Below are 16,167 nucleotides of genomic sequence, written 5' to 3'. Positions count from 1 at the left end.
CACCCACATACTCTACAGTCCGGTTAAGATGCAGAGCACATCCCTGACCCCAGAAAGTGCCCACTCTCTTCCCAGGGAATGCCTGCCCCAAGCCTTCAGGAAATCATTGTTTGAATCCTGTTGCCTGCCTGCTCCAGAGCTCTGTAAATGAAATCACCTCCATACAGGTCAATTCTGATCAACTGAGATTCTTTTCCAACAAAATGCTGTGTCGTTGGCTTTAATAGAGGACCCAGTGTTCTAAATCTGCATTAGAACAACCATTGCTATAGATCAGCTCAGGGGTGACCACTAATATGCATAACACACTTGGAGAAATACCAGGAAGCTAGATTATACTGCTCTGTCTGTAAACACTGTTTGAGTCCCCGGTTTTGGAGGAGGATAAATGGGAGTTGGAACCCAATTGCTATTCCACCTTAAAATCATGGGTCTGCTGGAAACAAGAGACAGTGACTTCTGCACATAATTATGGGCCCACAATCCGTGGAGTGCCTGGGTCCGGCTTTTCCTGCATGTCCCTTCTTGGTATTCCCATTTTAGGCTTCAAAGCCCTCTCCCGAACTCCAACCATCATCGCCTTGATAGTCCTGCTTGTGAGTGTTGTGGTGCTTCTGGCTGTCACGCTTATCCAAATCTACAACCAAGAAGTCTTTCCTCCGGGACTGAAGGTAAGTGGGATAGGACTGACACTGAAGGGAAGCACTTGACGATACCATCCCTCATTCTGAAACCGTAACTTAGAGACGAGGAAAAGGTGGTGAAGACCTAGGGGAGAAGGCCTGGAAGTGCTGGGTTTGTGATGTTTGAGGATAAAGATTGAGAACGGTGATACCTTCACCAAGGACGGTGCAGTCTTTTCTTTCGGGTCTGACTATAGAAACCAAAGCTAACATCTGGAGCCAAGAATTGAAGATAACTACCAAAGATTGACCAGTTTGCACAGTTTCTGTTTTCACCAGCTTGTCCATTCTCCCAGACCACAAATCCTGATCATGCGTGGAGACCAGGTCACCACGGTTCCTCTTCTGGTCTAGCCTGGGCACACAAAAGATGAAGGACTTGAGGTCTCCTTGAGCTGCATTGGTGCTGCCTTCCAATGTCTGGAACCTCTGCTATGACCCTTGCAACCCTTCTGCCCTCTGCCCCACAAAAGTTAATTAGGGTCTTGTGCTTATTCCTTGAGACCTCTGTCACCCCTTAACAAATTCACCTGCCAGTGGCCCTGAGGATGATTTCTGGTAGGCTGAGAATCATGTCAACAGCCTGGGACATGGGCGGTGACCTCATGAGAGGCTAGCAACTGAAGGGGGAAGTGGGTCAGTGAGTTCTGCAGTCACGTTCAGTAGGCATAAAAGCAAACTTTTTCCGTAAAGGGCCAAATAATCCGTATTTCAGGTTTGAGGGCCACCTGTGGTTCTGTGGCATACTGTTCTGGTTTTTGACTCATTAAACATGCACAAATCCTTCTTTGCTACAGGGCCTTAGGGACCCAGTAATTCAGCCTTGTTGTTTGACTCTATTCAGCATTTACACTTGACCTCACAAGTTCTTCCCACATCTCTCTGTTGTTAGAAACTGTTTAAGGGCTGTATTTGAAGTAGAATTTTTTTAAAAAGAAACTGATATGCCCTAGGCTGTGTGGGTGGGTTGGACCTAACATTGTGAGTCTAGTTTTCTCAAAGGCTAGGGTAAAATCTCCTTTAGATAATGGCATTTGGTTCTTTGATAAGCTGTTTTGTTTGAGAATCTCTGTTTTTCAGGCCATGAGTAAAAAAAAAAAAAAAAAAAAAAAAAAAAAAAAAAAGCCATGCAAACTGCCCAGTGATGAGATGGAAACAAATTAGCTGGTTGTCCAAATGCATTGCCCAAGGCCTGGAGAAGCTGTTTTCCCAAGCTCCAGGCACTGCCTTCTTTGATAAACTACACCAAATCAGAACTGTAACTAAGAGTAACTCTGTCTCCCTGCACTTCGTATTCTGAGCACTTTTCCCTGAACCATCTCATTGAACCATCTCATTGTCTCCCTGAACCATCATGAACGGTCATGATGACTGCAAGCACTGTGATTGTCATCTTGCAAGTGAAGAGACACAGGCTTGGCCAGTGGATGGCAGGACTAGAACCGAAATGAGGTCCTTTCTGCTCCCAAGGCTCTTCAATCCTCCACCTGTGGTGCCGGCACACCGGGTTCTAGTCCCGGTTGGGGCGCTGGATTCTATCCCGGTTGCCCCTCTTCCAGGCCAGCTCTCTGCTATGGCCCGGGAGTGCAGTGGAGGATGGCCCAAGTGCTTGGGCCCTGCACCCGCATGGGAGACCAGGAGAAGCACCTGGCTCCTGGTTTTGGATCAGCGTGGTTCACCCATTGGGGGGTGAACCAACGGAAAAAGGAAGCCCTTTCTCTCTGTCTCTCTCTGTCTCGCTCTCTCACTGTCCACTCTGCCTGTCAAAAAAATAAAAATAAAATAAAATAAGAACAGAATCCTCCATTTATAAAATGTGACCTCGGGGCCCTACAAATATTAGGGACCGGCTTGTTAAGGAGATGCCAGCTATGGCTTCCATTTGTTCTGGAAGGTAAGGGAGGATGGATGTGCGCATACTGGAGAGATGTGGAGGAATCAGACCACAGAGTAGAAGAGTAAACTGAGTGGAGAAAAGCACAGCTCTGTACCATGTAGGAGCATCTCCATCAACAACAGACAGCCTACATGACATAGTCCATAGACTATCATAGAGCTGAGAAATTGCTGCCACCTTGTGAAGCCATCATCACCGTCATGATGTCATAGACAGCATGTTGCTCACATGTTTGGGTGGTGCTGGTGTAAACAAACCTACTGCATTGCCAGTCATCTAAAAGTATGATGTATGCAATTTTTAAAGATTTATTTTATTTATTTGAAAGGCAGAGTTAAAAAGTGAGGGAAGGAGAGACAGAGATGTCTTCCATCCTCTGGTTCACTCCCCAAATGGCCACAATGGCCAGGGCTGGGCCAGGCCGAAGCCAGAAGCCAGGAGCTTCTTCTGGGTCTTCCACATGGGTACAGGGACCCAAGCAGTTGGGCCATCCTCCACTGCTTTCCCAGGCATATCAGAAGGGAACTGGATTGGAAGTGGAGCAGCTGGGACTTGAACTGGCACCCATATGGGATGCTAGCATCGCAGGCAGTAGCTTTTCCTGCCATGCTACAACACTGGCCCCACATATACAGTTATACTCAGGACACAATGGTTGATCGTGATGACCAGTGACTGCAGGTTTATGTCTTTCATTGTTACATATTTTAGAGTGTATTCCTTCTATATAGTAAAAAAATGGTTAACAGTAAAACAGCCTCAGGTAGGTCTTTCAGGAGGTGTCCAGAAGGAGGTTTTGTGACATAGCTCCATGTGTCCACGGCTGCCCCTGAAATTTCCAGTGGAACCACATGTGGAGGAAGAAGACCCTGGGCAGCCTAGGCTTCTGTAACTGTCTTTGTTTTTAACAGAAAATGTCTAAAAAGTAAAGATTTGTTGATTATTTGAGAATCAGAATGACACAGAGATCGACAATTAGACCAACAGACAGAGATCTGTTGGTTCTCTCTCCAACTGGCTGCGAAGTCAGACTGAGTCAGGCTGAGCCAGGCTGAAGCCAGGATCCAGGAACTCCATCTGGACCTCCCACATGGGTGACAGGGGCCCAAGCACTTGAGCCATCGTCCACTGTTTTCCCAGGCACATTAGCAGGGAGCTGGATTGGAAGCAGAGCAGCTGTGAGTCGAACCTGTACTCTGGTATGGGATGCCAGGGGCTTAACACACTGCACCACAATGCCAGCCTCTCCCACAAAAAAAAAAAAAAAAAAAAAAAAAAAAAAAAAAAAAAAAACTTAAAGAAAAGTTGATAGACTAAAGATAAAAAAAAGAAAATATTTTTGTGTGGCTACAAGATGTGTTTGTGTTTACAGCGAGTGATTATTACAAAAGAGAGTTTCAAAAAAATAAAAGCGTATGAAGTTAAAATATTATGTTAGAAAGACTTATTTGTTTGAAAGGCAGAGTTACTTGGGCAGGGTGGAGATAGATCTTTCCATCTGCTGGTTCACTCCCCAGATGGCTGAAATGGCTCAGATTGGCCGAGGCCGAAGTCAGAAGCCTGGAACTCCAGCTAGGTGTCCCATGTGGGTGGCGGGGGGCCCAGTAAGCTATTACTTTGTTCCTGAAGAAAGAAATATATTTCTTAGAAACTTGGTATAGGTTAAATTTATACAATCTACCATAGCACACAGTGGGGTCCTAGGCTCTCACACTCACCCACCGACAACCAGAGCAACTTCTAGTTCTGCAATCTCCACTCTAGATTAGGGTCCCACACAGGTGTCCTGTGCTTCATCTTTTGTCCCATCTTTTGACTACCTTTTCTGTGATTTAGATATGCTTAGATGCACAAACACCATTGTGTCACAACTGCCTACAGAATTCAGTGCAGGTCTGAAGCCAGGGCAAGTACGCTGTAGTACACTGTAGCTTAGGTGTGTAGTAGGCTCTGTGATGTAGGTTTATCTGAGCACACTCCGATGTTTCCAAGGATGAAGTTGGTCAATGATGCCTTTCTCAGAATGTATCCCTGTTGCTGAGCGTTGCTTGACTGTAGATTCCAGGGCACTATGGAGAGCACTTCTGAAGGAGAGGATCACACGGGTTCAGTGTCACTGCCTTAGCTAGGTTATGTTCCTTTACTCAAACATGTGGGTTTGCTTAGAGCATCTCGGGGTAACCCCAGGAAGCAAGGGTTGGGGAATAGGGAAGTGAGATGGGAGGTGAGGCAGCTAGCTAAGGGGGTCAGCACTGTGGGTAGCTGGGGCTCTGTCCTGCTGGGGATCTCTGGGAGCCAGTGCAGAGTCCATCTCAGAGTTGTCCTACACCAAAGGTCCTAGAGAGGTGAGCTTCACAGATGTTCTATTCAAGGTAGCAGTTACGCACCAACTTCCGCCAGTCATTGGTTGAGTGGTTGCTCCTTGGAGGAAGTTCGCATTCTTCCATTTCTGGCATATTGTGTGCTCAGGTAGGCTCGAGGCCACTAGAGAGACTCCAGCGAGGTGGGAGGTAGATGTGGATGGCTGGACACTGCAGTGGTCAGATCTAAGGAGATGTGGGCAGGGAACTCTTAGTGACGGTCCCATGCAAATGCTGTAATTATTGAGGTGAGAAAGACAGAGGAACAGAAAGTGCAGACAGCTTCCCGTGGTCACACAGATTGAACATAGCCGAGCTGCTATGGAGGAAAGGAAAGAGAGCGGAAGACCGCAGTCATAAGCAAGGGTCTGGAGGAACTGCAAGACACACCTTCCACCACTTAGTAGACAGTTCAAAGAGGGGATTTCAGTCTCTTCCAAAATCTTTTTTAATAGCCTGGCCACGGTTACAAGGGACTGGACATTGTACAAGGGAAGATTGGCTCCAACAGCGCAATCTGCTTAACTGAGTGAATTCACTAAGAGAAAAGACTGATGTCCTGGGCCAGCTGAGGCAGCAGCAGAATGACAACCATGGAAGGGCACTATCCACACTCAGCTTCTCTCAGCGCATTGAGACTGCTCTCCTGTGGTTTTGTGTTGTGTGCTGGGGGTGGAAAGAGCATTGCAAGGGTGAAGCTGAATGAGTATGAGGACTCTTTTCTACGTTTACAATTTCATACCCTGAGCTCTGTTTTGCTCTTGTGTGCAGCCGACAGTTGCCACCTGTACCACTGGAGTGCTCTTAGGGCTACACAAGACCCTCATGGAAGGTCATGCTATCTGGCTATTATATCCAACCTTGGTTTGCCTGACCTTGGTTATATGAGTTTAAGAGCAGAACTATTAAAACTGAACTCAAGGGTCAAAAATGTCTCCAGTGCCTTGGGTTGCTGGTCTGACCTGCCCCGCGAGCTTCAAGAGAAAAGGTGGTGCTATTGTTTGTATTGTTCACTAAGGCCCCCACCTGCTTCACTATCAACAGGTCTAATATCTTGCTACTGAGTCTCACCCTTCCCACCCCCAATCACAGTGGTCCAAGAGCCTTGGAATTCTCAGTCCAGAGAACAGTATCTCATGGCTGTTTCCTCTAGCAGCCACATGGTGTCGCTGCTGAAGACGAGGCCTTGCATAGTCTCAAGATCTCAGGGATAGACTTTTCTGCTGTGATCTGATCAGGCTACAATACTTCTCCATGTTGTGCCCAATTGTATAGGCCATTATAGTTCACCCTCCCACATGCAGTCATTATTCTCCAAAGCACAGCTGCTGAGTCAGGCTGTGTTGAAGTCATTCCCCTCTAACCCTCACTGAGTCTTGCTCAACAGCCTGAATTTCTGGTGCATTGTGGCGTGACCCAGTCTGCTATTAGGAGCGAGAATTGGACTATTGGCTTCTCTCTTCCTAGAAGACACCAGGTTGCTTAGACAAATTGGGTCACCTTTCATCCCAGCTACTTCTGCACACCCCTTAACCAAGAATGTGCTTTCAAAGAACGTTCTGTCTAAAGGAAGTCTGCAGTACCATATCAGGTACCTACCTTTACTAAGTAGGCCCCATTAGATTTGGTGTCCTTGGAACTCTGTGAAAATGTGGGAGCTATGAGAAAAGGTTTGGGAGTCCATTGGACCCACACTGGATCCCAGTTCTGTGATGTTGAGCAATGACTTATCTATTTTTTATTTATTTATTTTATTTATTTATTTATTTTTTGACAGGCAGAGTGGATAGTGAGAGAGAGAGACAGAGAGAAAGGTCTTCCTTTTATTTATATAAAATAAAATAACGCACATCAGGGCACCGGATTCTGTCCCGGTTGCCCCTCTTCCAGGCCAGCTCTCTGCTGTGGCCAGGGAATGCAGTGGAGGATGGCCCAAGTCCTTGGGCCCTGCACCCACATGGGAGACCAGGAAGAAGCACCTGGCTCCTGCCTTCGGATCAGCACGGTGCGCCAGCCGCAGCGCGCCAACCGCAGCGCCCATTGGAGGGTGAACCAACGGCAAAGGAAGACTTTTCTGTCTCTCTCTCTCACTGTCCACTCTGCCTGTCAAAAAAAAAAAAAAGATTTATGTTGCAAGTCAGAGTTACCAAGAAAGAGGGAGAGATAGAGAAGAGAGATCCTCTGTCTACTGGTTCACTCCCCAGATGGCCGCAACACGCAAGGCTGGACCAGCTGAAACCAGGAGCCAGGAGCTTCATTTGGGTCTTCCAAATGCAGGGCCCAAACACTTGGGCCATCATCTTCCACTGCTTTTCCCGGGCCATTAGCAGGGAGCTGTATTGGCAGTGGAGCAGCTGGGACAGGAACTATGCCACAACGCCAGCCCCTTGCCTTCAGTTTTAACCTGCACTCCTTCTCGCTATGAATCCCTGGGACAGACTGTGAACAATGCTCCCCTTATTCACCATGGGAGGTGTCATGTCAGGATCCTGCTCAACATTCATCAGAGTGAAAGGCTGAGGTTAAGAGACTGTCCAAGTTTGAATACCAATGTCTGTAGAATGTTATATTTCAATATAATGGAGAAGCTGTGATTCTGGAGCCAGAGCAATGTTTTCTTTCTTTTTTTCTTCTTCCATTTATTATCATTTCGAATGAAGCAAGTATTTGTAATAGTAGAAGGCTGGAAGTTTCCTAAGTGTCTAGAATCAGGGAATTAGTTAAATTATTGTACATCTCGCAGTGGAAGCGATGGATGTATTGGACATGGTGATATGAGTCTATTTTTATTTTCGGGGAGAGATGTTCATAATATGCTGCTAAGAAAAGATCATTGTTGGGGGGGGGGGGCGGTCAACCTAGCAGTTAAGAAGCCCACTCCCATATCAGAGTGCCTGGGTTCACTATCTGCCTGCAGCTCCTGACTCCAGCTTCCTGTTAACGCAGAGCCTAGCAGGTAGTAATGATGGCTTAAGAGACTGTGTTCTTTCCACTTAGATGGGAGACCCAGGTTCAATTTAATGGCTCCTGGTTTTGCCTTGCCTAGTCCCAGATGTCACACATATTTGAGGAGTGAACCAATAGATGGGAGCTCTCTGGGTCTCTCTGCCTCTCAAAAAACAAAAAGTAAAAGCAAAAACAAATGTATGTATAGTTTGAAACTATGTTGATTTGAAAATATACATCTTGTGTATGTACATATATGCATATATAGCCATACCCACATACTATTAGAAGATATACATTGAAGGGTTAAAACAGTACTTGGATTTGAGGGACATTACTCTCTTTTCTTTCCACCTTTTCTTGCTTTGTAATTTTTTCTGTCTTGCTTAACTGGATTTTCTGTATATGATCCTAGCTGTGTTTATCGAGAAGCACTAAGCAGCAGGGGTATGGTCTCCTGCTGACTTCTAAAAATGTTCTCTAAAAATGAGGGCACCCAGAGAGGTACTACCTTACCCAGCATCGTGTAAGTGATACTCCATTCGAGTCAGCCTGGGGCCAGACCCAATTTCATGTCCTTCCACAAGTCAGGGGAGGCTGACCCTGAGGCAGTGGGATGAGGGGAATGGCTGCCACTCTGGAAGTCTCTGGGTGCTCTGGGATGACTCTAGGCCCAGCCAGAACCCGCAGCAGGGTCAGCATCGCTGACACCAAACTCCGTAAGCTGCTCACACATGTCCCTTCCAGGCCAGGTTTGGTCCAGAGCCTGGACTGAGCCAAACCTTCAAAGGAAGCTCCCTGGTACCTGCCTCAAACTGGGTGAGATGGTCCAGGATTCCCAGCCCTGTCCAGTAGCACCTGTTTGTCCAGGTGTTCACACACACACACACACACACACGAGGGGACTGCAAAAAGTTCATAGGAAATAGAAGTAAAAGGTAAGTTTATTTTGAGGCAGAAAAAAAAATGAAATTCATACAAAAAGATGGAATCTTTACCATGTTCATGGAACATATTATGAAAAAACTATGAATGATTTTCAAAACATTTTTGCACTAAAATACTTATTTTCTTTCTGTTTTTCCATGAACTCTTTGAAGTACTCTCATATTGCGAAAGTGGCAACAACACGTCAATATTAACTTATGTTTTAGTTTTTCCTCCTCAATTCTGAGTACTTCAGTTCGAAGGGCTGAACGCAGGTATAACACATCTCTGCCTTGTGAGAACTTCCTGCAGTTTCCTCCTAGGGTTTGCTCGTGGTTGTTTCCAGGCTCATACCCCTGGAAGTTGGGAGAACGAAGGGCATGCAGAGGACTCACCATTCACTTCCTTTCTGAGACCCAGCTGGCTTCTGTCCCTCCCCTCAGGGCTCTGGACGAGGGAGAATCAGGGGACCTCTCTTCCTATGAAAGATCCTTGGGGAATGACTCTCAACCTTGGCTGCATATGGGAATCACCTGGGGAGACGTAACAGCTGTTGATGCCTGTCCCCTCTCCAAGGTCTGGTTCAGTTGGTCTGGGGTGAGCCTTGGCACTGGGAGTTGTACAGCTCTCCAGGGGATTCTGATGCATGCCCAAGACCAAGAACCATGGCCTGGACCAACCTTACCTCACCCACTTCCTCTCACCTCCACATAAGCCAAACAGGGTGGGTAAAAGCCTGCAGGGTTCTCAGTGGTGCACAGGGAAGGGAGTCCTCAGAGAGGTTCAGTGTGTTTCTGACCCTCCCTTCCCTTTTCATTCAGTATGGAATCGTGCTGGACGCTGGGTCTTCCAGAACCACCATCTACGTCTATCAGTGGCCAGCAGAGAAGGAGAATGACACCGGAGTGGTCAGTGAGACCTTCAAATGCAAAGTGAAAGGTAAGGACCCGACCGTGTTGCAGCTCAGAGGGAAGTGAGGCGGGGTCCCAAGTCTTTGGGAGACCACGAGAGGTCCTGAGGAGGTGCCCAGAGGCAGGAGTCAGGGCAAGAGGAGACCTGAGCTAGGGCAGCTTCTTGTCAGTGAAGAAACCCTGGCCCAGTCACTTCCCTTCTCTCAGCCCACTTTCCCATCTGTAGACAAAGCAGGGCATGTCAACAGCTGTGATTTTTATCCTGAAGTCCTTCCAGAGCTGCTGGTGAGAAATGGGATAATTCTGGGTCAAGCCAGAAATGAAAGACAGTTTGTTCTCATAGCAACAGCAGTGGTCAGAGCATCCACATTTCCTTGTGCTGCTTCTCTGACTCCCAGATTGCCAGGATCATGTGAAGAGGGCCCCAACAGGACATACCTGCACAATGGGCTGTGTTACAGAAGAAGAGCTCTGAGTTTAGGGAACCTAGAACATTTATAATGAGCAGTGAGCATGCCCGCCTGTTGTTCTGGGGGAAAACACTTTGTCTTCTGTGGCTGCTTGCTGTGCAAACACCCTTGACAAGAAGGTCCACCACATGGCAGTCAGCACCTCTGCTCTTAAGACATGCGAGAGACCCATGGACAATTGTCTTCCAACAGAACAAAGCCAGGGCTGTGTGTGCTGGGAGCAGGGTACAGTGGAGGGAGGGGGTGGAGACCTAATAAACACATGAGAACGACCCTGTTCCAGTAAAACTTTATTTATGGACATGGAAATGTTGAATTTCATACATTTCTCAAATGTCACAAAATACTATTCTTTAAATTTTTTTCCCTATCATTAAAAAATGTAAAAACCCTCTTACCTCATAGGCTATACCAAAAAAAAAAAAAAAAAAAAAAAAAAGATGATGAACTGGATTTGGTCCATGGACTGCCAATCTCGGAACAGAATCTTGTCATCTTTCCTTCTCCCCTCCCTTCCTCTGTCCTTCTCTCCTTCTTCAGCTTCTTTCAGTTTTCTTTTTTAATTGTGGTAGAGAGAAAAGAGAGAAGGAGAGAGAAAGGACAGAGGGACAGGGAGAGGAAGAGAGAGAAGGAAGGGAAGGAGGAAGGACTTAGAACACAGATCCACTGATTCACTCCACAGATGCCCACAGGTGCCACTACCTGGGGCCAAAGCCAGAAGCTGGGAATTTGATCTGGGTTGCAAGGGACCCAACCACTTAAGCCAGGGTGTGCATTAGCAGGAAGCTGGTGTTGGGAGCAGAGCTGAGACTTAAGCCCAGGCATTTTGATATAAGACATGGTCATCCCAAGCAGTGTCTTAACTGCCAGGCCAAAGGCCTGCCCTAGTTACCAACATTTTTAATGACCCTTTGTGCAGCTTTTTTTTTCCTAAATATTTACTTATTTGAATAGGCAGAGTGACAGAGAAAGTGCTGGGGGGTGGGGGAGAGAGAGAAAAAAAAATCTTCCATCTGCTGGTTCACTCCCCCAGTGGGTGCAATGGTCAGGGCTGGGCCAGGTTGAAGCCACGATCCAGGAACTCCACCCAGCTCTCCAGGTACTTGGACTATTTTCCATTACCTCCAAGGCACATGGAAGCTGGATCAGAAGGGTAAAGTAGCGAGGACTTGACCCAGGCATTCCAGTATGGAATGAGGGTATCTTAGCCCACTATGCCACAATGCCCACACCCACACATGTATTTATGTAAATGAAATTGAACATACATTTTTCTGCCATTTTCATTGTTCACTAACATTGAGTTTTTAAGATTCATCTGTGTTGGTGTGAGTATCCGTAGCTCATTCATTTTTCCCTGTTGATGGATATATGCATGTTTTCTGCTTACTAATAAGGCTAGGTGTCTTTCCATCCATTATGACCGTTTCTGTTTTCTGTGAAACGCTTGTTCAAGTATTTTGTTTATTTTTCAACTGAATTGCTTTTTCTTACTGATTGATGGACATTCTTTATATATGTCCTGAATATGAATGCTTTGTTAATATTATCATTAGGTTGTTTCTAATATCTTCTCACCATCTGCAGTTTGTCTCAGTTCCTTCACAGTGTCTTTTGTTAGATGGAAAGTCTCAATGTTTATGTAGGTGCAAGTATCAGTCTTCTCCTCTGTGACTTGCCCATTTGTGTGTTTTATTTACAATCAATCCTCTGCTTTCCTGAGGTCATAAAGATATTCTTCTAGCGGAAGTGTTATAATTCTTTTACAATTAAATCTTTAGTCTGCATAATCATACTGGTTGGTGAGTATGTTTCTATGTGCACCTTTTTGAAAGCTACTCCACCTCTTTAGAGCATTAGGATCTTTGAGTTGTCCTGGAACTTCCCAACCAGTGTATCCCAAATGGGTCACAGGTAAACCTTCAGCCCACAGGACAGCAGGTAGAGACTTTGGACTTGTCCTCCAAGCCCCCAGCAGTCTCCTTCACCTCCCTCCGTGAGCAGCCCAAATGTAATTTCTTGAAGGGCCTGGCATTGAGAAGCTGGGAAGCAGGGTCTTCTTTTTTCCACAGGGAGGCCGGAAGTCTTCTTTGGATAACCAGGGGAGTTCTGATCATCGGCCCTTGCAGGAGGGCAGCCAGGAGTTCACACACCCTGACACCCAGGTGTTGCAAGTTAGGGTTTCTAGAAGCCAGTGTGGAGACAGCCTGAGATGCTGGGGAATTATCAGAGATTCACTCCTGTGGCAGGAAGAGGCAGAAAAAGGACAGGACAGACAAAGTCCAATTTCAGTGCAAGTTGGATAAAGCTCTAGCTGCTGAGAGTTATCCTGCATTGCTGAAATGGCCTGAAATAGCTGAGCTTCGATGCCCATTGCCAATGTCATTGGCTGTCTGCCATCCTGAGAGGATCAAGATCCTGAGCAGTGCAGGTCTCTGCAGTTTTGGCAATCCTGAAGGAGCTGCCTGCTGAGACAGTTAGTCTTTATTGTAAGAGGCATCCGCATGGCGCATCTTTGGTTTCACCACAGCAGCAGAGTTGGATGCTTTCTGTTACTTGCCCTGTTATCCACAAGACACAGGCAGCAGCAGGCTGGCTCTGACCTCAGCTAGCAAGTTCATGTCTGTTCAGCCAGTTTCTGAGCCATTTCTTGACCTCCAAGCATGAAAGAGGACATCAGGGCACTCTTTGAAAAAAGGAGGTCACCTTCTTCAAGAAAAGGGGAGGGTAAGGCAAGGTAGTGATAGAGACTTCTCATCCCCACTGTGTGCACTCTGGGAAGTTATCTAACTTCTCTGAGCCTTGATTTCCTCATCTCTAAATTAAGAAAAGTGATAATAGCAAAACTTACCCCATAGGATTTGAAGATTGGATAACATAATGTGTGTAAATCTGGTAGCAAATGCCTGGCATACAGTAAGTGTTAGCTGTTATTATTCACAGAGCACCACATTCCCGAGTGCCTCATGAACCGTTTGGCCAACAGTGACTCTGTCCCATAGTTAAAAGATCTCAATCTTCTGCTGCTTTTCCCAGGAGCATTAGCAGGGATCTGGATAGGAAGTAGAGTAGCCAGGGCTCAAACCAGGGGCCATACAGGATGCCGGTGCTGCAGGCAGCAGTATAACTGTGTATGCCACAGTGAGCCCCGATCTCTCTGTGACTATAGGCAGAGGTCAGGCTTATGTGGGGAGAGTTTCAGGCTGCCTCTCAGGGCAAGAGGCTGCAGGGCAGCCCCTGGATGCCACATTTGACTGACAGAAGGGGCAAGGTCATGAAGCCCACAACGCATCCATGAATGGATTTTCCCTCCTGTGATCACAGTGGCCTCAGACATCCATGTATACTCTGAACGACCAGAAGGCCACAACTACAGCTTAAATTACAGACGTGAAGGCTGGCAAGTGTCATCCCTTCAAGGACATGTGGTTTTTTTCAAGGGTAATTTCAGTTTCTGGTTTCTAAGTTGCAAATTTCCCAGGACCTCCCTGTCTTGGCCAATGTGAGGGGAGTGGTGGATGTTTGCTCACCCAGTAGTGATTCCCAGATGTCTAGGCCCTTAGAACTTTCTTTCTCTTGGGGCCCCGGTGGGATCCTGTCTTTTGTTGCTCCTCTTTCCCAGAGTTCATTGGCCACTGTCTTTTTGATGATCCCCAGGCTGGTTTCTGGAGCTTTGGCTGCTTGTGGTAAAGCTGTGCCCTGGCTGAGCCTGGTTCCCATCAATGCCACTCATCTCTCTTGCAGCCTGCTTCCGTCTTCTCCTAAAAGAGATGTTCAGGACAGTCCAGTGGTTCACAGTTCTTTAAGCTCCACTGCAGCCTAAACTTAACTATCCCCACCACCGAAATGCCTCAGAGGGTGGCTTCAGGAACCAGGTACCATACTGTTAAAAAGTAGCCTTTGCCAGCAGTTGGCCAAAATTCAAGCTGAGGCATGCATCTTTGGCTCCTGCCCCTCCTCGGGTTAAGTTCTATGCCATCTGTTCAGTTCTCTGTGTATTGAAACAGCAATCACAGTTCTGTTCCCATGGGGTTGTAAATTCCCATATCCCTTGAGCCTTGAGCCTCTCTTTTCCGTCAAAGAGGCCTAAGAAACCTGAGGCAAACAGGCCTTGGGTTCCACGCCCCAGGGTTTCCCTACTCTAACTTGCTCCTAAACAGCCCCCACCCAGAAACCCGCTCTAGCAGACCATATTTTGCTTGCCCCATGTACTGCAGTATGTGATCCATTTCTACAGATAGGTGTCAGTTTGAAAATCTCACTGATTGATTGGTTCGCTCGTTCATTTAATAAATGTTTGTTGGGTGGCTGCTGTTTGCCAAGAACTTTTCTTGGCACTGGGGACTCAGAAATAAAGAAAATATGCAAAACTCTCTGCGGTGGGTTTCTGGAATTTATATTCCAGTGAAGGAGACAGACAAAAAGTAAGTGGTGTGCAATGCTCAGAACAACCTCACCACAAAGAATTTACCACTTGATGTGTCATTAGTGCCAAGGCTGAGAACACTGAGCTAGGATGGTTATTGGGAAGGAGTTAGAAGTGCTCAGATTTTCAAAGTAGACCCAAGAAGACGTTATGATGGATTTGATGTCAAGCATCCAGGTTGATGGTGTGTGAACATCAGTTTGACCATGTGTGCCTCATGGTATCATTTACTGAGATTGGGAGACACTGGGAGTGGAGCAGGTTAAGGGCAGGGCAGGGATTAAGGAATTCGACTTTGGTCACACATGAAGGTGAAGATGCCTATCAGTCATCTAAGTCAGAGGACAGCAAAGTTTTCTGGAAAGAGCTGGATGGTAAATACTGTTTTAGACTTCTGGGCTCTATGTCTGTCATGACTTCTCAGCTGTCTCTCTAGCACAAAAACAGCCGTGGGTAATATGCTGATGAATTTACGTGTGCGTGTGTGTGTGTGTGTGTTGTTTTTGTTGTTAGCAACTCCTTCCACTCTGAGCTTCTGGGACCGTGCTGTGGTGTCCATCAAGACCGTGACTTGATTTGCTGTCGTTTGTCTGTGGTGGGAGGCTGTTCCTCTAGGATGGGAGGCTCTGTCCTTGGCCAAGATTGGGAAAGCCCATCCTTCTCTAACACTTCTCTGGCACTGGGGATGAAGTCCACATATCTGTGCATTTTAATGGATACATCCAAACAAACCTTTCTCAGGCTTTCTCATTGTTTGTAGTAGCTGGAAGATGAGTGGGGACAGTTAAGACAGGACAGTGGAAGGAGACAAAGACTATCAGTTCTGAACACACCAAGGAAGTTTCCAGAGGATTCTTATTTCCCCCATCTTCCTTGTTGATCTCGCACTTTTCTTCTCCTAAACTTGGATTGATTTAAACTCAGATCCTGGATTGACAGAATAAACTATGTTACATGCACACAGTGGCATCCAATGCAACTATAAAAAGGAATGAGGGATGTTTCATCCTGCTACGGAAGGGTCACTAGGAAATACTGTTAAATGCAAAAAGATAAAGTGGAGAAAGGTGTATAAAATAAGCTACTAAAAGACGGGTAATACAAAATATATATGAATATGCAGAGTTTTCAGAATGGTTATAGAAAATACTTATTATGAAAAAACTGTGCATGGATTTAAATATTTTCCACCAAAACAAATTTAATCTTTCAGTTCCATTTCCCAAGATCTTTAAGGAGTCCTCTCAGTTTAGCTTATATTAAATATACATTGATATCCTTTTTTTTTTCAAAAAAGGAAACTATACAGAGAGAAAACATGAGTAGAAACTAGATATCTGAATACACCTAGTTCTGTAGGTTTGATTTTGGAACTACATAATTTTTTATAAGTTTAAAACAAAATGAAATTTAAAGAAATCAATCTCTAACATTCGGGAGCAAAATGAAACAAACCAGCCTAAATGTATATCAAGTTACTGATGTAACAATACTGAAAAAAAAAATCTCTTACTGGTTCAACACGCTAATTTGATTGTAGTAGCCTA

The 16,167-nt window shown here is 46.0% G+C and overlaps 1 protein-coding gene and 1 long non-coding RNA gene across 2 annotated transcripts in view; one reads left to right on the top strand and one right to left on the bottom strand.

The window, feature by feature from the left end:
• Positions 1 to 16,167, bottom strand: part of LOC133766860 (uncharacterized) — a 185,525-nt gene that overhangs the window by 135,274 nt on the left and 34,084 nt on the right. The gene's annotated exons all lie outside the window — the stretch shown is intronic.
• Positions 1 to 16,167, top strand: part of ENTPD3 (ectonucleoside triphosphate diphosphohydrolase 3) — a 34,622-nt gene that overhangs the window by 3,880 nt on the left and 14,575 nt on the right. The window contains exons 3-4 of the mRNA XM_062200664.1: positions 544 to 671; positions 9,635 to 9,752. Coding sequence (XP_062056648.1) covers positions 544 to 671; positions 9,635 to 9,752 — 246 coding nt within the window. The remainder of the gene's footprint in view (positions 1 to 543; positions 672 to 9,634; positions 9,753 to 16,167) is intronic.

The sequence above is a fragment of the Lepus europaeus genome, chromosome 9 (assembly GCF_033115175.1).
Source record: "Lepus europaeus isolate LE1 chromosome 9, mLepTim1.pri, whole genome shotgun sequence".
Taxonomy (NCBI): domain Eukaryota; kingdom Metazoa; phylum Chordata; class Mammalia; order Lagomorpha; family Leporidae; genus Lepus; species Lepus europaeus.
The sequence above is the reverse complement of the archived record's forward strand: the minus strand, read 5'-3'. Positions and strand labels throughout refer to the sequence as shown.